The sequence below is a fragment of the Taudactylus pleione genome, unplaced genomic scaffold (genome assembly GCF_031769625.1).
Source record: "Taudactylus pleione unplaced genomic scaffold, aTauple2 ptg001351l, whole genome shotgun sequence".
In the NCBI taxonomy this organism is placed as follows: domain Eukaryota; kingdom Metazoa; phylum Chordata; class Amphibia; order Anura; family Myobatrachidae; genus Taudactylus; species Taudactylus pleione.
The window spans coordinates 382266-407676 of NW_028285751.1; the positions used below are offsets into that span (position 1 = coordinate 382266).

Below are 25411 nucleotides of genomic sequence, written 5' to 3' on the forward strand. Positions count from 1 at the left end.
CTCCAAGCTACCTGAGAGACTTACCTACACCCACCTCACACACTCTCTCATATTACCACCCATCTCTCAGCTCCCATGCCCCTCCAAGCTACCTGAGAGACTTACCTACACCCACCTCACACACTCTCATATTACCACCCATCTCTCAGCTCCCATTCCCCTCCAAGCTACCTGAGAGACTTACCTACTCCCACCTCACACACTCTCTCATATTACCACCCATCTCTCAGCTCCCATGCCCCTCCAAGCTACCTGAGAGACTTACCTACACCCACCTCACACACTCTCTCATATTACCACCCATCTCTCAGCTCCCATGTCCCTCCAAGCTACCTGAGAGACTTACCTACACCCACCTGACACACTCTCTCATATTACCACCCATCACTCAGCTCCCATGCCCCTCCAAGCTACCTGAGAGACTTACTACACCCACCTCACACACTCTCATATTACCACCCATCTCTCAGCTCCCATGCCCCTCCAAGCTACCTGAGAGACTTACCTACACCCACCTCACACACTCTCTCATATTCCCACCCATCTCTCAGCTACCATGCCCCTCCAAGCTACCTGAGAGACTTACCTACACCCAACTCACACACTCTCTCATATTACCACCCATCTCTCAGCTCCCATGCCCCTCCATGCTACCTGAGAGACTTACCTACACCCACCTCACACACACTCTCATATTACCACCCATCTCTCAGCTCCCATGTCCCTCCAAGCTACCTGAGAGACTTACCTACACCCACCTCACACACACTCTCATATTACCACCCATCTCTCAGCTCCCATGTCCCTCCGATCTGCCTGAGAGACTGACCTACATCCACCTCACACTCTCTCTCATATTACCACCCATCTCTCAGCTCCCATGCCCCTCCAAGCTACATGAGAGACTTACCTACACCCACCTCACACACTCTCTCATATTACCACCCATCTCTCAGCTCCCATGTCCCTCCATGCTACCTGAGAGACTGACCTACACCCACTTCACACACTCTCTCATATTACCACCCATCTCTCAGCTCCCCTGTCCCTCCAAGCTACCTGAGAGACTTACCTACACCCACCTCACACACTCTCTCATATTACCACCCATCTCTCAGCTCCCATGCCCCTCCAAGCTACCTGAGAGACTTACCTACACCCACTTCACACACTCTCTCATATTACCACCCATCTCTCAGCTCCCATGTCCCTCTATGCTACCTGAGAGACTTACCTACACCCACCTCACACACTCTCTCATATTACCACCCATCTCTCAGCCCCTTTGCCCCTCCAAGCTACCTGAGAGACTTACCTACACCCACCTCACACACACTCTCATATTACCACCCATCTCTCAGCTCCCATGCCCCTCCAAGCTACCTGAGAGAGTTACCTACACCCACCTCACACACTCTCTCATATTACCACCCATCTCTCAGCTCCCATGCCCCTCCAAGCTACCTGAGAGACTTACCTACACCCACCTCACACACTCTCTCATATTACCACCCATCTCTCAGCTCCCATGTCCCTCCAAGCTACCTGAGAGACTTACCTACACCCACCTCACACACTCTCTCATATTACCACCCATCTCTCAGCTCCCATGCCCCTCCAAGCTACCTGAGAGTTACCTACACCCACCTCACACACTCTCTCATATTACCACCCATCTCTCAGCTCCCATGCCCCTCCAAGCTACCTGAGAGACTTACCTACACCCACCTTACACACTCTCTCATATTACCACCCATCTCTTAGCTCCCATGCCCCTCCAAGCTACCTGAGAGACTTACCTACACCCACCTCACACACTCTCTCATATTACCGCCCATCTCTCAGCACCCATGCCCCTCCAAGCTACCTGAGAGACTTACCTACACCCACCTCACACTCTCTCTTATATTACCACCCATCTCTCAGCTCCCATGCCCCTTCAAGCTACCTGAGAGACTTACCTACACCCACCTCACACACTCTCTCATATTACCACCCATCTCTTAGATCCCATGCCCCTCCAAGCTACCTGAGAGATTTACTTACACCCACCTCACACACTCTCTCATATTACCACCCATCTCTCAGCTCCCATGTCCCTCCCAAGCTGCCTGAGAGACTTACCTACACCCACCTCACACACTCTCTCATATTACCACCCATCTCTCAGCTCCCATGCCCCTCCAAGCTACCTGAGAGACTTACCTACACCCACCTCACACACTCTCTCATATTACCACCCATCTCTTAGCTCCCATGTCCCTCCAAGCTACCTGAGAGACTTACCTACACCCACCTTACACACTCTCTCATATTACCACCCATCTCTTAGCTCCCATGCCCCTCCAAGCTACCTGAGAGACTTACCTACACCCACCTCACACACTCTCTCATATTACCGCCCATCTCTCAGCTCCCATGCCCCTCCAAGCTACCTGAGAGACTTACCTACACCCACCTCACACTCTCTCTTATATTACCACCCATCTCTCAGCTCCCATGCCCCTCCAAGCTACCTGAGAGACTTACCTACACCCACCTCTCACACTCTCTCATATTACCACCCATCTCTTAGCTCCCATGCCCCTCCAAGCTACCTGAGAGATTTACCTACACCCAGCTCACACACTCTCATATTACCACCCATCTCTCAGCTCCCATGCCCCTCCAAGCTAACTGAGAGACTTACCTACACCCACCTCACACACTCTCTCATATTACCACCCATCTCTCATCTCCCATGCCCCTCCAAGCTACCTGAGAGACTTACCTACACCCACCTCACACTCTCTCATATTACCACCCATCTCTCAGCTCCCATGCCCCTCCAAGCTACCTGAGAGACTTACCTACACCCACCTCACATACTCTCTCATATTACCACCCATCTCTCAGCTCCCATGCACCTCTAAGCTACCTTGGAGTCTTACCTACACCCACCTCACACTCTCTCTCATATTACCAGCCATCTCTCAGCTCCCTTGCCCCTCCAAGCTACCTGAGAGACTTACCTACACCCACCTCACACACTCTCTCATATTACCACCCATCTCTCATCTCCCATGCCCCTCCAAGCTACCTGAGAGACTTACCTACACCCACCTCACACTCTCTCATATTACCACCCATCTCTCAGCTCCCATGCCCCTCCAAGCTACCTGAGAGACTTACCTACACCCACCTCACATACTCTCTCATATTACCACCCATCTCTCAGCTCCCATGCACCTCTAAGCTACCTTGGAGTCTTACCTACACCCACCTCTCACACTCTCTCATATTACCAGCCATCTCTCAGCTCCCATGCCCCTCCAAGCTACCTGAGAGACTTACCTACACCCACCTCACACACTCTCATATTACCACCCATCTCTTAGCTCCCATGCCCCTCCAAGCTACCTGAGAGACTTACCTACACCCACCTCACACTCTCTCATATTACCATCCATCTCTCAGCTCCCATGCCCCTCCAAGCTACCTGAGAGACTTACCTACACCCACCTCACACACTCTCTCATATTACCACCCATCTCTCAGCTCCCATGTCCCTGTAAGCTACCTGAGAGACTTACCTACACCCACCTCACACACTCTCTCATATTACCACCCATCTCTCAGCTCCCATGCCCCTCCAAGCTACCTGAGAGACTTACCTACACCCACCTCACACACTCTCATATTACCACCCATCTCTCAGCTCCCATTCCCCTCCAAGCTACCTGAGAGACTTACCTACACCCACCTCACACACTCTCATATTACCAACCATCTTTCAGCTACCATGCCCCTCCAAGCTACCTGAGAGACTTACCTACACCCACCTCACACACTCTCTCATATTACCACCCATCTCTCAGCTCCCATGTCCCTCCATGCTACCTGAGAGACTGACCTACACCCACCTCACACACTCTCTCATATTACCACCCATCTCTCAGCTCCCCTGTCCCTCCAAGCTACCTGAGAGACTTACCTACACCCACCTCACACACTCTCTCATATTACCACCCATCTCTCATCTCCCATGCCCCTCCAAGCTACCTGAGAGACTTACCTACACCCACCTCACATACTCTCTCATATTACCACCCATCTCTCAGCTCCCATGCACCTCCAAGCTACCTTGGAGACTTACCTACACCCACCTCACACTCTTTCTCATATTACCAGCCATCTCTCACCTCCCATGCCCCTACAAGCTACCTGAGAGACTTACCTACACCCACCTCACACAGTCTCTCATATTACCACCCATCTCTTAGCTCCCATGCCCCTCCAAGCTACCTGAGAGACTTACCTACACCCACCTCACACTCTCTCATATTACCACCCATCTCTCAGCTCCCATGCCCCTCCAAGCTACCTGAGAGACTTACCTACACCCACCTCACACACTCTCATATTACCACCCATCTCTCAGCTCCCATGTCCCTCCAAGCTACCTGAGAGACTTACCTACACCCACCTCACACACTCTCTCATATTACCACCCATCTCTCAGCTCCCATGCCCCTCCAAGCTACCTGAGAGACTTACCTACACCCACCTCACACACTCTCATATTACCACCCATCTCTCAGCTCCCATTCCCCTCCAAGCTACCTGAGAGACTTACCTACTCCCACCTCACACACTCTCATATTACCACCCATCTTTCAGCTACCATGCCCCTCCAAGCTACCTGAGAGACTTACCTACACCCACCTCACACACTCTCTCATATTACCACCCATCTCTCAGCTCCCATGTCCCTCCATGCTACCTGAGAGACTTACCTACACCCACCTCACACACTCTCTCATATTACCACCCATCTCTCAGCTCCCCTGTCCCTCCAAGCTACCTGAGAGACTTACCTACACCCACCTAACACACTCTCTCATATTACCACCCATCTCTCAGCTCCCATGCCCCTCCAAGCTACCTGAGAGACTGACCTACATCCACCTCACACTCTCTCTCATATTACCACCCATCTCTCAGCTCCCATGCCCCTCCAAGCTACCTGAGAGACTTACCTACACCCACTTCACACACTCTCTCATATTACCACCCATCTCTCAGCTCCCATGTCCCTCTATGCTACCTGAGAGACTTACCTACACCCACCTCACACACTCTCTCATATTACCACCCATCTCTCAGCTCCCATGCCCCTCCAAGCTACCTGAGAGACTTACTTACACCCACCTCACACACACTCTCATATTACCACCCATCTCTCAGCTCCCATGCCCCTCCAAGCTACCTGAGAGACTTACCTACACCCACCTCACACACTCTCTCATAATACCACCCATCTCTTAGCTCCCATGCCCCTCCAAGCTACCTGACAGACTTACCTACACCCAGCTCACACACTCTCATATTACCACCCATCTCTCAGCTCCCATGCCCCTCCAAGCTACCTGAGAGACTTACCTACACCCACCTCACACACTCTCTCATATTACCACCCATCTCTCAGCTCCCATGCCCCTCCAAGCTACCTGAGAGACTTACCTACACCCACCTCACACACTCTCTCATATTACCACCCATCTCTCAGCTCCTATGTCCCTCCATGCTACCTGAGAGACTTACCTACACCCACCTCACACACTCTCTCATATTACCACCCATCTCTCAGCTCCCATGCCCCTCCAAGCTACCTGAGAGACTTACCTACACCCACCTCACACACTCTCATATTACCACCCATCTCTCAGCTCCCATGCCCCTCCAATCTACCTGAGAGACTTACCTACACCCACCACACACTCTCTCATATTCCCACCCATCTCTCAGCTACCATGCCCCTCCAAGCTACCTGAGAGACTTACCTACACCCACCTCACACACTCTCTCATATTACCACCCATCTCTCAGCTCCCATGCCCCTCCATGCTACCTGAGAGACTTACCTACACCCACCTCACACACACTCTCATATTACCACCCATCTCTCAGCTCCCATGCCCCTCCAAGCTACCTGAGAGACTTACCTACACCCACCTCACACACTCTCTCATATTACCACCCATCTCTCAGCTCCCATGTCCCTCCCAAGCTACCTGAGAGACTTACCTACACCCACCTCACACACTCTCTCATATTACCACCCCTCTCTCAGCTCCCATGCCCCTCCAAGCTACCTGAGAGACTTACCTACACCCACCTCACACACTCTCTCTCATATTACCACCCATCTCTCAGCTCCCATGCCCCTCCAAGCTACCTGAGAGACTTACCTACACCCACCTCACACACTCTCTCATATTACCACCCATCTCTTAGCTCCCATGCCCCTCCATGCTACCTGAGAGACTTACCTACACCCACCTCACACACACTCATATTACCGCCCATCTCTCAGCTCCCATGCCCCTCCAAGCTACCTGAGAGACTTACCTACACCCACCTAACACACTCTCTCATATTACCACCCATCTCTCAGCTCCCATGCCCCTCCAAGCTACCTGAGAGACTGACCTACATCCACCTCACACTCTCTCTCATATTACCACCCATCTCTCAGCTCCCATGCCCCTCCAAGCTACCTGAGAGACTTACCTACACCCACTTCATACACTCTCTCATATTACCACCCATCTCTCAGCTCCCATGTCCCTCTATGCTACCTGAGAGACTTACCTACACCCACCTCACACATTCTCTCATATTACCACCCATCTCTCAGCTCCCATGCCCCTCCAAGCTACCTGAGAGACTTACTTACACCCACCTCACACACACTCTCATATTACCACCCATCTCTCAGCTCCCATGCCCCTCCAAGCTACCTGAGAGACTTACCTACACCCACCTCACACACTCTCTCATAATACCACCCATCTCTTAGCTCCCATGCCCCTCCAAGCTACCTGACAGACTTACCTACACCCAGCTCACACACTCTCATATTACCACCCATCTCTCAGCTCCCATGCCCCTCCAAGCTACCTAAGAGACTTACCTACACCCAGCTCACACACTCTCTCATATTACCACCCATCTCTCAGCTCCCATGCCCCTCCAAGCTACCTGAGAGACTTACCTACACCCACCTCACACACTCTCTCATATTACCACCCATCTCTCAGCTCCTATGTCCCTCCAAGCTACCTGAGAGACTTACCTACACCCACCTCACACACTCTCTCATATTACCACCCATCTCTCAGCTCCCATGCCCCTCCAAGCTACCTGAGAGACTTACCTACACCCACCTCACACACTCTCATATTACCACCCATCTCTCAGCTCCCATGCCCCTCCAAGCTACCTGAGAGACTTACCTACACCCACCACACACTCTCTCATATTCCCACCCATCTCTCAGCTACCATGCCCCTCCAAGCTACCTGAGAGACTTACCTACACCCACCTCACACACTCTCATATTACCACCCATCTCTCAGCTCCCATGTCCCTCCATGCTACCTGAGAGACTTACCTACACCCACCTCACACACACTCTTATATTACCACCCATCTCTCAGCTCCCATGCCCCTCCAAGCTACCTGAGAGACTTACCTACACCCACCTCACACACTCTCTCATATTACCACCCATCTCTCAGCTCCCATGTCCCTCCCAAGCTACCTGAGAGACTTACCTACACCCACCTCACACACTCTCTCATATTACCACCCATCTCTCAGCTCCCATGCCCCTCCAAGCTTCCTGAGAGACTTACCTACACCCACCTCACACACTCTCTCATATTACCACCCATCTCTTAGCTCCCATGTCCCTCCAAGCTACCTGAGAGACTTACCTACACCCACCTTACACACTCTCTCATATTACCACCCATCTCTTAGCTCCCATGCCCCTCCATGCCAGCTGAGAGACTTACCTACACCCACCTCACACACACTCATATTACTGCCCATCTCTCAGCTCCCATGCCCCTCCAAGCTTCCTGAGAGACTTACCTACACCCACCTCACACACTCTCTCTCAAATTACCACCCATCTCTCAGCTCCCATGCCCCTCCAAGCTACCTGAGAGACTTACCTACACCCACCTCACACACTCTCTCATATTACCACCCATCTCTCAGCTCCCATGCCCCTCCAAGCTACCTGAGAGACTTACCTACACCCACCTCACACACTCTCATATTACCACCCATCTCTCAGCTCCCATGCCCCTCCAAGCTACCTGAGAGACTGACCTACATCCACCTCACACTCTCTCTCATGTTACCACCCATCTCTCAGCTCCCATGCCCCCCCAAGCTACCTGAGAGACTTACACCCACTTCACACACTCTCTCATATTACCACCCATCTCTCAGCTCCCATGTCCCTCTATGCTACCTGAGAGACTTACCTACACCCACCTCACACACTCTCTCATATTACCACCCATCTCTCAGCCCCCTTGCCCCTCCAAGCTACCTGAGAGACTTACCTACACCCAACTCACACACACTCTCATATTACCACCCATCTCTCAGCTCCCATGCCCCTCCAAGCTACCTGAGAGACTTACCTACACCCACCTCACACACTCTCTCATAATACCACCCATCTCTCAGCTCCCATGCCCCTCCAAGCTACCTGAGAGACTTACCTACACCCACCTCACACACTCTCTCATATTACCACCCATCTCTCAGCTCCCATGCCCCTCCAAGCTACCTGAGAGACTTACCTACACCCACCTCACACACTCTCATATTACCACCCATCTCTCAGCTCCCATTCCCCTCCAAGCTACCTGAGAGACTTGCCTATTCCCACCTCACACACTCTCATATTACCACCCATCTTTCAGCTACCATGCCCCTCCAAGCTACCTGATTGACTTACCTACACCCACCTCACACACTCTCTCATATTACCACCCATCTCTCAGCTCCCATGTCCCTCCATGCTACCTGAGAGACTTACCTAAACCCACCTCACACACTCTCTCATATTACCACCCATCTCTCAGCTCCCCTGTCCCTCCAAGCTACCTGAGAGACTTACCTACACCCACCTAACACACTCTCTCATATTACCACCCATCTCTCAGCTCCCATGCCCCTCCAAGCTACCTGAGAGACTGACCTACATCCACCTCACACTCTCTCTCATATTACCACCCATCTCTCAGCTCCCATGCCCCTCCAAGCTACCTGAGAGACTTACCTACACCCACTTCACACACTCTCTCATATTACCACCCATCTCTCAGCTCCCATGTCCCTCTATGCTACCTAAGAGACTTACCTACACCCACCTCACACACTCTCTCATATTACCACCCATCTCTCAGCTCCCATGCCCCTCCAAGCTTCCTGAGAGACTTACTTACACCCACCTCACACACACTCTCATATTACCACCCATCTCTCAGCTCCCATGCCCCTCCAAGCTACCTGAGAGACTTACCTACACCCACCTCACACACTCTCTCATAATACCACCCATCTCTTAGCTCCCATGCCCCTCCAAGCTACCTGACAGACTTACCTACACCCAGCTCACACACTCTCATATTACCACCCATCTCTCAGCTCCCATGCCCCTCCAAGCTACCTGAGAGACTTACCTACACCCACCTCACACACTCTCTCATATTACCACCCATCTCTCAGCTCCCATGCCCCTCCAAGCTACCTGAGAGACTTACCTACACCCACCTCACACACTCTCTCATATTACCACCCATCTCTCAGCTCCTATGTCCCTCCAAGCTACCTGAGAGACTTACCTACACCCACCTCACACACTCTCTCATATTACCACCCATCTCTCAGCTCCCATGCCCCTCCAAGCTACCTGAGAGACTTACCTACACCCACCTCACACACTCTCATATTACCACCCATCTCTCAGCTCCCATGCCCCTCCAAGCTACCTGAGAGACTTACCTACACCCACCTCACACACTCTCATATTACCACCCATCTCTCAGCTACCATGCCCCTCCAAGCTACCTGAGAGACTTACCTACACCCACCTCACACACTCTCTCATATTACCACCCATCTCTCAGCTCCCATGCCCCTCCAAGCTACCTGAGAGACTTACCTACACCCACCTCACACACTCTCATATTACCACCCATCTCTCAGCTCCCATTCCCCTCCAAGCTACCTGAGAGACTTACCTACACCCACCTCACACACTCTCATATTACCACCCATCTTTCAGCTACCATGCCCCTCCAAGCTACCTGAGAGACTTACCTACACCCACCTCACACACTCTCTCATATTACCACCCATCTCTCAGCTCCCATGTCCCTCCATGCTACCTGAGAGACTGACCTACACCCACCTCACACACTCTCTCATATTACCACCCATCTCTAAGCTCCCCTGTCCCTCCAAGCTACCTGAGAGACTTACCTACACCCACCTCACACACTCTCTCATATTACCACCCATCTCTCAGCTCCCATGCCCCTCCAAGCTACCTGAGAGACTTACCTACACCCACCGCACACACTCTCTCATATTACCACCCATCTCTCATCTCCCATGCCCCTCCAAGCTACCTGAGAGACTTACCTACACCCACCTCACATACTCTCTCATATTACCACCCATCTCTCAGCTCCCATGCACCTCAAAGCTACCTTGGAGACTTACCTACACCCACCTCACACTCTCTCTCATATTACCAGCCATCTCTCAGCTCCCATGCCCCTACAAGCTACCTGAGAGACTTACCTACACCCACCTCACACAGTCTCTCATATTACCACCCATCTCTTAGCTCCCATGCCCCTCCAAGCTACCTGAGAGACTTACCTACACCCACCTCACACTCTCTCATATTACCACCCATCTCTCAGCTCCCATGCCCCTCCAAGCTACCTGAGAGACTTACCTACACCCACCTCACACACTCTCTCATATTACCACCCATCTCTCAGCTCCCATGTCCCTCCAAGCTACCTGAGAGACTTACCTACACCCACCTCACACACTCTCTCATATTACCACCCATCTCTCAGCTCCCATGCCCCTCCAAGCTACCTGAGAGACTTACCTACACCCACCTCACACACTCTCATATTACCACCCATCTCTCAGCTCCCATTCCCCTCCAAGCTACCTGAGAGACTTACCTACTCCCACCTCACACACTCTCATATTACCACCCATCTTTCAGCTACCATGCCCCTCCAATCTACCTGAGAGACTTACCTACACCCACCTCACACACTCTCATATTACCACCCATCTCTCAGCTCCCCTGTCCCTCCATGCTACCTGAGAAACTTACCTACACCCACCTCACACACTCTCTCATATTACCACCCATCTCTCAGCTCCCCTGTCCCTCCAAGCTACCTGAGAGACTTACCTACACCCACCTAACACACTCTCTCATATTACCACCCATCTCTCAGCTCCCATGCCCCTCCAAGCTACCTGAGAGACTGACCTACATCCACCTCACACTCTCTCTCATATTACCACCCATCTCTCAGCTCCCATGCCCCTCCAAGCTACCTGAGAGACTTACCTACACCCACTTCACACACTCTCTCATATTACCACCCATCTCTCAGCTCCCATGTCCCTCTATGCTACCTGAGAGACTTACCTACACCCACCTCACACACTCTCTCATATTACCACCCATCTCTCAGCTCCCATGCCCCTCCAAGCTACCTGAGAGACTTACTTACACCCACCTCACACACACTCTCATATTACCACCCATCTCTCAGCTCCCATGCCCCTCCAAGCTACCTGAGAGACTTACCTACACCCACCTCACACACTCTTTCATAATACCACCCATCTCTTAGCTCCCATGCCCCTCCAAGCTACCTGACAGACTTACCTACACCCAGCTCACACACTCTCATATTACCACCCATCTCTCAGCTCCCATGCCCCTCCAAGCTACCTGAGAGACTTACCTACACCCACCTCACACACTCTCTCATATTACCACCCATCTCTCAGCTCCCATGCCCCTCCAAGCTACCTGAGAGACTTACCTACACCCACCTCACACACTCTCTCATATTACCACCCATCTCTCAGCTCCTATGTCCCTCCAAGCTACCTGAGAGACTTACCTACACCCACCTCACACACTCTCTCATATTACCACCCATCTCTCAGCTCCCATGCCCCTCCAAGCTACCTGAGAGACTTACCTACACCCACCTCACACACTCTCATATTACCACCCATCTCTCAGCTCCCATGCCCCTCCAAGCTACCTGAGAGACTTACCTACACCCACCTCACACTCTCTCATATTCCCACCCATCTCTCAGCTACCATGCCCCTCCAAGCTACCTGAGAGACTTACCTACACCCACCTCACACACTCTCTCATATTACCACCCATCTCTCAGCTCCCATGCCCCTCCAAGCTACCTGAGAGACTTACCTACACCCACCTCACACACTCTCATATTACCACCCATCTCTCAGCTCCCATTCCCCTCCAAGCTACCTGAGAGACTTACCTACACCCACCTCACACACTCTCATATTACCACCCATCTTTCAGCTACCATTCCCCTCCAAGCTACCTGAGAGACTTACCTACACCCACCTCACACACTCTCTCATATTACCACCCATCTCTCAGCTCCCATGTCCCTCCATGCTACCTGAGAGACTGACCTACACCCACCTCACACACTCTCTCATATTACCACCCATCTCTCAGCTCCCCTGTCCCTCCAAGCTACCTGAGAGACTTACCTACACCCACCTCACACACTCTCTCATATTACCACCCATCTCTCAGCTCCCATGCCCCTCCAAGCTACCTGAGAGACTTACCTACACCCACCGCACACACTCTCTCATATTACCACCCATCTCTCATCTCCCATGCCCCTCCAAGCTACCTGAGAGACTTACCTACACCCACCTCACATACTCTCTCATATTACCACCCATCTCTCAGCTCCCATGCACCTCAAAGCTACCTTGGAGACTTACCTACACCCACCTCACACTCTCTCTCATATTACCAGCCATCTCTCAGCTCCCATGCCCCTACAAGCTACCTGAGAGACTTACCTACACCCACCTCACACAGTCTCTCATATTACCACCCATCTCTTAGCTCCCATGCCCCTCCAAGCTACCTGAGAGACTTACCTACACCCACCTCACACTCTCTCTCATATTACCAGCCATCTCTCAGCACCCATGCCCCTCCAAGCTACCTGAGAGACTTACCTCACACACTCTCTCATATTACCACCCATCTCTCAGCTCCCATGCACCTCCAAGCTACCTGAGAGACTTACCTACACCCACCTCACACTCTCTCTCATATTACCAGCCATCTCTCAGCTCCCATGCCCCTCCAAGCTACCTGAGAGACTTACCTACACCCACCTCACACACTCTCTCATATTACCACCCATCTCTTAGCTCCCATGCCCCTCCAAGCTACCTGAAAGACTTACCTACACCCACCTCACACACTCTCATATTACCACCCATCTCTCAGCTCCCATGCCCCTCCAAGCTACCTGAGAGACTTACCTACACCCACCTCACACTCTCTCTCATATTACCAGCCATCTCTCAGCTCCCATGCCCCTCCAAGCTACCTGAGAGACTTACCTACACCCACCTCACACACTCTCTCATATTTCCACCCATCTCTCAGCTCCCATGCCCCTCCAAGCTACCTGAGAGACTTACCTACACCCACCTCACACACTCTCTCATATTACCACCCATCTCTCAGCTCCCATGCCCCTCCAAGCTACCTGAGAGACTTACCTACACCCACCTCACACACTCTCTCATATTACCACCCATCTCTCAGCTCCCATGTCCCTCCAAGCTACCTGAGAGACTTACCTACACCCACCTCACACTCTCTCATATTTCCGCCCATCTCTCAGCTCTCATGCCCCTCCAAGCTACCTGAGAGACTTACCTACTCCCACCTCACACACTCTCATATTACCACCCATCTCTCAGCTCCCATGCCCCTCCAAGCTACCTGAGAGATTTACCTACACCCAGGTCTCACACATTCCTCTCTCTGCTCATACAAACGCTATAATATCTGCAGTACATTCTCCTTTCCGGGTCCTCATTTCCTCTCCATTCCTGAAGCATTTGTAGTAACACAAGGCTCAGTCCTGGACCCGCTCCTCTTCTCTATTTCCTAGGAAATGTACAGTATATGTGTGTGTCCTTGGTCTATCTCTTCATTGTCTGTCTCATAAATGAGTGTAAAAGTAGTTTATATCTACAAATGTGCAGGAAAACACTTTTGGTAGACTGGACGCGCAATGTTCCCCTATATGTCTGTATTGATAATACAACCGTCTGGATAGATCTATTAAGCTATCAGAATGGGTGACGTGCCAGTAGCTTACAGTGCAAGTTGTGAAGTAGTGAAGCCAGTCAGTTTACAGAAGAATAAAACATTGAAGGTTGTCTTTCCATTTGCTGATGGCATGTCATTTCTCCAGATACAGGTTGTGACCCAGTTCAAAACAGAGCAGGATCCTGGGTGTGTGGAGCCGTCAGCACAGAGTCCAACGTCTGGAGACAGCCCTATGGAGACAGATAAACAGTCCATTTACAGGTGAGCTTGGGCTCTGTAGTAAGTACCATGGATGGTGCACCCCCGATCCCATACCAGTCTCTTACTATCACCCCTTGTGTCTCGTCTGTCATAGGCACCCACTTTTCCCTCTTCTCGCCCTGCTTTTTGAGAAGTGTGAGGGCTGCACACAAGGATCAGAAGGGACAACCTCTGCCAGCTTTGACTTGGACATAGAAACATTTGTGAGGAGACAACATAAAGAGGGCAAGGACTTCTTCTCAGAGGACCCGGAGACGGACAGCTTGGTGTGTATCATTGTTACCTCTGTATGAGTGTATATCTGTAACAATTACTCCTGTGTCTTGCATTAGTATGGTGCTATACGAGGGGACCACCTGTACAGGTTGGGATTACACTATCTGAGTGTCTGGTGCTATACGAGGGGACCACCTGTACAGGTTGGGATTACACTATCTGAGCGTCTGGTGCTGTATGAGGGGACCACCTGTGCAGGTTGGCATTACACTATCTGAGTGTCTGGTGCTATACGAGGGGACCACCTGTACAGGTTGGGGTTACACTATCTGAGCGTCTGGTACTAATACGAGGGGACCACCTGTACAGGTTGGGATTACACTATCTGAGTGTCTGGTGCTATACGAGGGGACCACCTGTACAGGTTGGGATTACACTATCTGAGCGTCTGGTGCTATACGAGGGGACCACCTGTACAGGTTGGGATTACACTATCTGAGCGTCTGGTGCTGTACGAGGGGACCACCTGTGCAGGTTGGGATTACACTATCTGAGCGTCTGGTGCTATACGAGGGGACCACCTGTACAGGTTGGGATTACACTATCTGAGTGTCTGGTGCTATACGAGGGGACCACCTGTACAGGTTGGGATTACACTATCTGAGCGTCTGGTGCTATACGAGGGAACCACCTGTGCAGGTTGGGATTACACTATCTGAGTGTCTGGTGCTATACGAGGGGACCACCTGTACAGGTTGGGATTACACTATCTGAGCGTCTGGTGCTATACGAGGGGACCACCTGTGCAGGTTTGGATTACACCATCTGAGTGTCTGGTGCTATACGAGGGGACCACCTGTACAGGTTGGGATTACACTATCTGAGCGTCTGGTGCTATACGAGGGGACCACCTGTGCAGGTTTGGATTACACCATCTGAGTGTCTAGTATTTTATGTTTCTTCTTCAGGATCCACAGGGATACCATGGGGAAATGTGGTTGGAGTGATCCAGGCACCAAAGAGTTAAGATTTCAGCTCCCAGGGTGCCTCAGGTCCTCCACATTTACCCCGCCTCTGGCCACAGGCATTCAGTTTTGAGTTTGGTGCGGCAGGATTCAGACACACCTTTTATAACAGGGGGACTGCTCAGTAAGCAGCACTAGACGTCCTTAAATGACCCCTACACTGCTGCACCACCTATCCCCGATGGCGCCGTAATACCAGTAACTGGACTAGTGATTTCGGCGGGCACCAGCGGAGCTTGGCTAGTGGCGCCCGCCCAACGGGGCGAGTCAGTCTAGCGGCGGCCATGTATAAGGCCAGCGGTCCCGGGGGTTGTTACAGCATCAGGGAGGTAGGCTCTCCCCAGCAGCTCCTCCCCCAGCCCAGAAGCCGATCCAGCTGAGGTTTTCCCATGTCTGGGTTGCTCCTCTTACCCTCCTCTGTATATGAGATGCCCAGCGACCACTATCATTGTTGTGCTGAAGTTGTTGGTCTCAGGAGGTTTGGGTCTGGTCTTCCTGCATACCAGTGGTTCTCAAACTCGGTGCTCAGGACCCCAAACAGTTCACGTTTTTCAAGGTCACCTAACAGATGAGGTGTATTCATTTCTCACTGATACATTTTAAACGATCCTCAAGTTGAACTAATGATTTCACTTGTGATTCTGTGAGGAGACATGGAAAACATGCACTGTTTGGGGTCCTGAGGACCGTGTTTGAGAACCTGTGCTGTATACCTCTCCCCAGAGGCCAGGTTATACAGCGCTCAAAATCCTACCAAGCCTTGTGTTTTGAGTAGTTGATTCAGGGCTCATTGCAAGTATATTGTATATGTATTGTATGTGACTTATGCTGGCTCTGCTGTATGGTTACTGCCTTTATTTTCTGTACTGTCAGGTATAACTATCGCTACTATTTCTCCTCATCCCTTTGCTACAGGTGTGTGGGGAATATTTATTTTTTTTCCTCTAATTGTACATCACATTTATTTTGTTATTTGTGTAGGCGGTCACATTTACACTTACTTGTTATGTCTAAGAATACGGGGAAACAGGAAACTGAGGCCCCGATGCTGGTTTCATGTAAAAGTTGATTGGCGGGCTTGTCCCCTCAGGACTTTATACAGGATGGTTTGTGTGCTGTTTGTTATAAGGAACCACCTCACCAGTCCAGTCTACCAGCCCATGTACAGGAGCCATGTTTGTCCCCCCCATACATCCTTCCTGGTTGGATGTTTACGCCCACTTATGTTAGACTACGGCTCAGTCATCTGCTGCGTTTCAACAAATGTTGCAGGTGAACAGACCGGTAGCTATTAAAGCGCCTAAGCGGACAATATCATTTCATCAGTCTGCTCAGCATATAGATTCAGACACATAAGGAGGAGTCAGATGATGCGCCGGGTTCTTCTCCAGGGTCTATCTCAGGAGAGGAGGACCATCCTTCTACAGTGGATGTCCCTTCTTTGGTGAGGGCAATCAAGTAAATCCTAAATATACAGGATGATGAGCCAGCTCCTATACCTAAGGCTCCAGTGTCTAAACACCAGAAGGTGGTTACAGCTGAGTTTCCTAAATCTGAGCAGCTCGCTGAGCTTATGGAAGAAGCATGGAGTACTCCTGATAAACGGTTCCATGTTACAATAAGATTATCAGCATTGTATCCTCTCCCACCTACTGAATGTACTATGCGGGAAGTCCCTCCTACTGTGGATGCTCATGTGACGCATTTAGCCAGGAGCGCTACTGTGGATGGAGGCAGGTCACACGGGGTTAATGACTGCCACAGCACTGGAGGGGTTAACCCCCGTGCTGTGCCGCCATTTTTAAAAGGACAAAAAGGCGCCAGGCTCCCATTGTAAATGTATACTCTGCGCTACGCGCTGAGTGTTGATAAGTGTGTTTTTAATGTTCTATATGCCGCGGCCTGGACCTGCTGCACTGGGGGAGTGTAGGTAGAGTGTGTCATGGCCGCTGTGGGACAGGGAGAGCCAGCTCCCACTGCGACCAGCGCTGAAACGGTGGACAGTGTAAAAGCACACTGCACATGGTTCATAGTAACTGTATTAAAGTATATATGTATTGCTGTAATGCACTGCAGCTGATCTGCAATGCATTAGTGCATGAAGCAACGTATATTTAATAGGCTATGCACTATATGGTTTACATGTATATTTTGTAGAGAAAATGCACTTATAAGGAATGTATAAGTTATTTTGTGTTAGAAGGCTGTAACATTTAAGTGAAATGGTTATGAGACCTTCTCACCTCCTGACATAGGAAGTGATATGTTAATTGTCCTGACCTATGATAGTAGTCAGACCATTGTGTAACAAAGCTTTCTTTGAAGTGTATTTCTAGATTAGACCTGGTTTCTGTGTAAAGGTGTGAAGAGAGGCAAATGGCCTGAGACTATCTCCTGTGTGTGTGCACTTCTGGGGGAGAGAAGTGTTTGTTTTTTCATGATTATTGCAGGAAGACCAAAGTGAATACTATTGCTGGTCATCCTACATAGATATGTTGTCACTGTGTGATAAATGTATCAAAGGATGAAAGTAAATGACCAGTTCCTGTGGGATGTGAGTTGTAATTACATTTGGGATAGATGGTCTGATTGGTGTACAAGGCCAATGGTGGGTGGATGTCACCATGCTGTATTATGTGTTCTGACTATATATACAGGGCCTGTGAGCCTCTGTTATTTGTACAACCCTGTAACTTCTTTGAGGACAAGAGCTGCTGATAAGATTCCTGTATGCAATGTAATGTACCCCTTCATTCAGAAGGTTGAGTCTTCTTTAATGGGGGGCATCCACTAGACGATTTTAGCAGGCGATTGAACGATAACGATATCGTTCAATCGTTTAAAAATCGTTTGCAAATCGTGCAGTAATTGTTTCTAACGATGTACAATGCACGCTCCCGCTGGTCGTTTGATCGTCTCCTCCATCGACTGAACATGCAGGTCAATTTCACTTGAGTGCTTACAAATCGTTTACACATCGTTGACGCTGAACGATCAAACGATGAACCACTATCTGCCCACTATAGCTGAAAGCTCTCAATCACAGATTGAAACAACATAGTTTATCATTAGATCTTTTGCAAATCGTTTGCAAATCGTTCAGGCTGGAAGATCAAATTTCAAGGGAAACTTCAAGGGAAAATCGTTAAGAGGTTGGACAGGGATAAAATCGTCTAGTGGATGCCCCCCATAAGACATTGAGCAATAAAACACTGTTTGCCTTTACTTCAATTGCCTCAATCCTGCGACCAAAAGAATTGCGCCAAACGCTATTCTGTTCTCCAGCTGTTCTGGGTAAGAGCTCCGTGTCTCCAAGTTCAAGCCCTCTGCCAGCTACCGTGCAGACCTGGTCCATTGCGAGGGATCAGGTGGGAACAGCCAACACCAAACAGGAGGTGTGGCCGCAGCTACTCAAACGCATACGCAGCAGAAGCGGTTCCAGGTGCCGAGGTAGGAGCCTGAGGGTAACATAAAAAGCGGTTCCAAACGCCGATGGTAGAGTTTGGTGGTGGCAGCATCGTTACACGCCCATGGCGCAGTGGGCAGAGTCAGTGACAGGCGGTCACTGACGGTGAGTGGGAGTCCAAAAGCGCTAACCCGTGACCAGGGCCGGCCTAGGCGAAAGGCGTCCGGTCACAGCTACGTTGCCAATACCGTCAGCCACTTCCCTTAAAGATTCTACAGATAGAAAACTTGAAACATGTCTTAAATCAGTGTTTCCATTGTCTGGAGCTGTTACTCGGCCGGCTATGATTGCGGTCTGGGTATCGAAGGCTGTTGAAGAATGGATGTGGGCATTGGAAGATACTCTACAAGATGCTACCAGAAAACAGCTGACATATAGCTCCCACATATGGAAAGCGGCCTCTTATGTGAGAGAAGCTGCAATAGATGCTGAGCTCCTGGCTTCTAAAGTATCGGCAGTTTTGGTTGTTGCTCGTAGGGCTCTTTGGTTAAGGTCCTGGAAAGCAGATACCAGATCCAAGAATGCTCTGGAATCCTTACCTTTTTATGGAAACCTTTTTGGAGCAGAATTGGATAAGATAGTGGCTACTCTGGCAGCCTCAAAATCTGCAGGTCTGCCATCAGCAGCTACGTTGAAGTCTGGGCATTCTTCTTTTCGGTTCTTTCGTCCTCAGGGCAGAACAAAAGGACAGTCTTCCTCCAGACCGTGTAGTTCTCGCAGGACCACCAAGCAGCAAACTAAGAGGTCCTGGCCGGTTAGACGTCCAGCCTCCAAGCCGGACGACAAACCCTCTGCCCGATGGAGCGGACCTCCTCCTGGGGGATCCCTGGTTGGGAGGCCAACTTCTTCAATTTGCAGACTACTGGCATCAAACATCAACAGACGTCTGGGTCGAAAAGTGATCTATCAGGGTTATGCCCTCACTTTCCGGAGGCATCCTCCCCAGAAGTTTTTTTGCACAACTACCCCATAAGACTCTATCAAGGCCTTGGCCCTCCAGAAAGCCATTTACTCCCTGCTGCAGGATAATCCTGGTTCCTGTGGTTCAACAAGGAAGGGGTTATTATTCGAATCTGTTTTTGGTTCAGAAACCAAATGGGTCTCATCGCCTATTCTAAATCTGAAAACTAATATAATAATTCAAGCAGCAAAGACTCAGGGCCTGATTCAGACCAGGTCGCGAGCGCATAGTGTTCGCAAGCGGGTCGATGGCCAGACACTGCGCGCGCGAGAGCCCCGGAGCGAGTGAGAACTTCACTCACTCGGGGCTCGCAGCAAAACGGGGCGGCTGTCGATGTTGATCGACAGCTCGCCCCGTTTTGTAGGCAGGTCGGAGGGGTGGCTGGCCAAACGGAGGCGTTCCCGAAGGAACGCCTGCCATTTCGGGGCGGCCCTACTGACATCACACGTGATGTCAGTAGTGAACTTTCTGCTCTATTAGAGCAGGAAGTTCACTGGGGCTTGTGGTGGACGAGACCCTACCACAAGGGTCTTATTGCAAGCCCGATGGTCGCGACCATTGCCAGGCCGCCAGCTAAAGCTGTGGGTGGTCACCCACAGCTTAGCGAGCGGCCTGGAGGCCGGTAAAAAAAAAAAATGGCCCGCCCTGATTCAGAGCGAGTGCTCGCAATTAGCGAGCGCCTCTGAATCAGGGCCTCAGTGTGCTTGTGGTTGCACACAAACAAACACCTATAGGCCAGGTGTTCCACAATGACAACAGAAAAGATACCCTTGCGCTAATTCATAAAAGTAAGAACTAGTATAGAAAATGTCATAACTTTTAAAAAATATAAACACATTTATTATCATAGAAAAAAAGAGATTCCCTCCAGCACACAGCAGCAATATTAGCAAAAATACTTGAATCCTACATGATAATAGAGATTCAGAGGTATTGGTTGCATACATTTGCAAATATATGATTAAGCGCCGGGCCAGCGTCAAGGCTCCTCTATACCGGCGTCCCTAACATTAAGGGGTTCATTTCCGAGGTGCAGGGAAGCCCAAAAGAATCCAGCCAAGGACCACTCCCCAGGGCATCACACGAAAAATGGAAGAAAGGTGAAGTGTAAAGTATAGATGTGTAAAAATAAATCAATAAGTGTTAATATAAGAAAGAATTAAAATTACATAAATAATAAACAAACAAATAGAAAGGTGATGAAAAATATCTATGTGAATTAAGTGGTGATGCCCTGTGGTTCAGTGTAAACCCTGCCCTTTATAAGCACCTGGGTAATATCATTAAGCTGATGTGAGCGACCACCATACTTTCTATTTACATTTATTATCATATGTACATTAAAATATGTTTTTCATTGACCGGTCAACAAACAGAATTTTTTTCCCTCGACCAGTCTAGAGGGAACAAGCGGATCACGCAAAGAGGAGACCTAGTATTACCTTTGGCACAGGTCCCTATTACGAACTGCTTGGAGATTTATATCGGACATTTGTCCTCAATTGATTGCAACATTTTTCCATGCAGACTGAAAAACTTTCGGTATCATGCAAAGAGAAGAACACTTTTCACAAATACTACGTGATTTTTAGTGTGGGTACAGTGATCATTTGCTATTAATGTTTTTGTTTTTTATATATATCCACCTCCTAAAATGTTATTATTAATAATATTTGGATACTGAGTTTATATTGTTTTTTCAAACATATTAATTATTTTCCATATTATTGAGAAATATGGAAAATATGGAATAGTGTTAAACGTGCTGTTTGTTGACCGGTCAATGAAAAACATATTTTAATGTACATATGATAATAAATGTGTTTATATATTTTTGAAACTTATGACATTTTCTACATTAGTTCTTACTTTTATCAATTAGCGCAAGGGTATCTTTTCTGTTGTTAAATCTGAAAACTCTCAACAAGTTTATCCGTGTACCTATATTTCGTATGGAAACTCTTCGGTCAATTATTTTGGCGATGGAGCCTGGGGATTTTATGGCTTCCCTGGACATTCAGGATGCATATCTGCATGTGCCTATTACGCCATCCCAACAAATTTTCTAAGGTTTGCTGTTCTGCAACAACATTACCAATTTCAGGCACTGCCCTTTGGTCTATCAACGTCCCCTCGGGTCTTCACCAAAATAATGGCAGTTATGGCGGCCTACTTCAGGCGTCAGGGAATCAGAATACTGCCATACCTGGACGACCTGATATTGGCACAGTCTCCAGCTGTTCTACAACACCATCTCCAACTGACCCATTGCTGGATCATCAATTCGAAGAAATCCTCTCTTTCTCCAATACAGCGGATGGTACATCTGGGAGTACTTCTAGATTCTCAGGCACAAAGGGTGTTTCTGCCAAAGGACAAGATTTCGGCCCTAATATTGCGAGTACGCAAATTGCTCGGCATTCTATCAGTGACGCAGGTCTTGGGGTCAATGGTATCCACCTTCAGCATGGTGAAATACACTCAGTTCCAATCCAGGCCTCTGCAACAATTGATTCTCTCCCGGTGTAATGGGCAGTATCATCTAATATGGTCCCAGGATCCTTCTCACTCCGAAGGTTCGGCTCTCTCTCATGGTGGTTGCAAAAGGCTCATTTGGAAAAGGGTCGTCCATTCTGGATTCCAAATTGGGTGCTCCTCACCACGGACGCAAGTCTTCACAGATGGGGGGCTATGACAGATCATCATACCTTTCCGGGAAGATGGACAAATCAGAAAAGTCACCTGCCCATAAACATCCTGGAGCTTTGCGCAGTATACAAAGTACTCATTCTGGCACAGGACCTACTCCACAGCAGCCCGGTCCAGATCCAGTCCGAAAATGCAACCACAGTGGTCTTTCTCAATCATCAGGAAGGCACGCGAAGTCATGCAGCCATGAGGGAAGTAACAAACATTCTGATCTGGGCAGAACGTCAACTTCCGGCTATCTCTGCAAAAGTCATCCCGAGAGTCCTTAACTGGGAAGTGGACATCCTAAGTCATCAGGACATACACGCCGGAGAGTGGGCTCTCCTTCCAGGGGTGTTTCAACTCCTAGTGAATGAATGGGGCCTGCCAGACGTAGACCTCATGGCCTCACGACTCAACCATAAGGTACGGGTCCAGGACCAGAGACCCCTCAGCCGCCTTCGTGGATACGCTGGCAATGAGGTGGGACTACGAGCTGGCATATCTCTTTCCTCTGATTTCCCGCCTCCAAAGGGTTCTCAGGAAATTTAAGCAGGAAGGCGGCACAGTAATACTAATAGCTCCTGCTTGCCCAGTCGCCATTGGTTCACCAACTTACAGAATCTATCCATAGACAGTCCGTTTCCTCTATGGCCGGATTTATTAGCGCAGGGTCCCTGCCTGCATCCGGACTTACCCTGTCTGTCTTTGATGGCGTGGCTCTTGAGTCTTCCATCTTAAGAGCTAAAGGTTTCTCCAGCTCTGATTCAAACGATGCTTAGGGCACGAATCCTTCCTCTGCCCGCATCTATTACAGAGTTTGGCATTCTTTTGGTCAATGGTGTTCCCACAGAAAGTATGACCCTAAGGTTTTTAGGGTTTCCCGTTTACTTGCTTTTCTCCAAGCTGGTTTAGACCTTGGTCTCCACCTGGCCACCCTGAGAGTACAGGTTTCTGTGCTGTCAGTTTGGTTAAGCGAAGGATTGCTTCTCTGCCGGATGTTAGAATTTTTCTACAGGGTGTTCTCCGAGTTCAGCCACCCTTTGTCCCACCGGTGGCACCGAGGGATTTGTCTTTGGTTCTCAAGGGGCTACAGGCTCCCCCATTTGAACCTCTGGACACTTTTTCTCCTCGCTATCTCTTTTGCACGCAGAGTCTCTGATTTGGCAGAGTCTCAGGTGAAGCCTCCCTGGATGTGGTTCGTGCTCTCCGTATCTAGGTGGATCGTTCAAACTCTTATAAAATCAGACGCTCTTTTTGTGTTATTTGGTTTTCACAGAAGAGACTGACCAGCTAACAAACAAACTCTGGCTCGATGGTTACGTATGACTATCTCTCCGGTTTACACGCTGGCTGATCTCCCTGTTCCAAACACGGTGACAGCACATTCTACCCTTTTTGTGGGACCATCATCGGCATTTAGTCATGGTGCCTCTGCTGAGCAATTGAGCAAGGCAACCACGTGGTCTTCTGTCCACACTTTTCTTAGGTTCTATACCTTTGATACTTTTGCCTCTCAGGATGCTTCCTTTGGGCGGCGGGTTCTCCTTTCTGCTCAGGAGCGTCCCCACCCTTAGGAGAACTGCTTCAGGACATCCCCATGGTATTTCTGTGGATCCCTATGGACCCTGAATAAGAAAATAAGAGTTATGGTAGACTTGCCTAGATAACTCCTTTTCTTTGAGGTCCATTGGGTCCACAGGGCGCCCACCCTGACGCACCTGGCTGCATTGGGTAATTTTTCTTTCAGTCACAAATTCCCTCATCTTCTGTGAAAGTGTTTCTGATGTACATTGTCCTTCCTTCTCCTCTTTCCTTCTCCTACCTTGGGCTTGTTTACTAAACTGAATGCCTGTGGCCAGGGGCGGGGTATATGTGGAGGAACTGAGGCATCTTGGGAGCTGAAAGCTTAACTGTTTGGTGCCCGGATCACTCCAACCACATTTCCCCATAGTATCCCTGTGGACCCTATGGACCTCGAAGAAAAATAGTTAACAAAGGGCCCTATGGTAGCATGCGGCCAATGGATACCTATTACCATTTCTGACTCTGACATGTAGCTTTCTAAGACCCAACCTTCCTATGGTCCTAGGACTGGAATACTTTAATTTTCACCTATCCATAGGGGACACAGGGACTACGTTGGAGTATGGGGTGGCTGGTGGAGTCTGGACATCAAACAGTTAACTTCTTCAGAGATGTGCAGCTCAGGCTCCTCCTTCACTATAGCCCACCCCCAGCCCAGGCTTCTCCTCCCCCTATACCCCACCCCCAGCCCAGGCTTCTCCTCCCCCTATACCCCACCCCCAGCCCTGGCTCCTCCTCCCTTATACCCCACCCCCAGCCCAGGCTCTTCCTTCACTATACCCCACCCCCAGCCCAGGCAGGCCTGTCTAAGTTTGGTGCTGCAGGAGCGTGCACCTATAACAGAGGCTTCTATTGCAGCCTCCTATTTCCACATCAGAGCAACTGTAACCGCCGATGTGGAGACCACCAGCGGTCCTGACGAAGCGGGAGGCCGGGTAGCCCGC

At 49.9% G+C, this 25411-nt stretch overlaps 1 protein-coding gene across 2 annotated transcripts in view; it reads left to right on the forward strand.

Annotated features, from left to right (window-relative positions):
- PKNOX1 (PBX/knotted 1 homeobox 1) overlaps positions 1–25411 on the forward strand; it is a 336998-nt gene that overhangs the window by 69686 nt on the left and 241901 nt on the right. The window contains exons 3-4 of one of the 2 annotated variants that reach the window (XM_088463372.1): positions 14409–14524; positions 14619–14790. In XM_088463372.1, the coding sequence (XP_088319498.1) occupies positions 14409–14524; positions 14619–14790 (288 nt within the window). The remainder of the gene's footprint in view (positions 1–14408; positions 14525–14618; positions 14791–25411) is intronic. The other variant, XM_088463374.1, reaches the window with a different exon arrangement.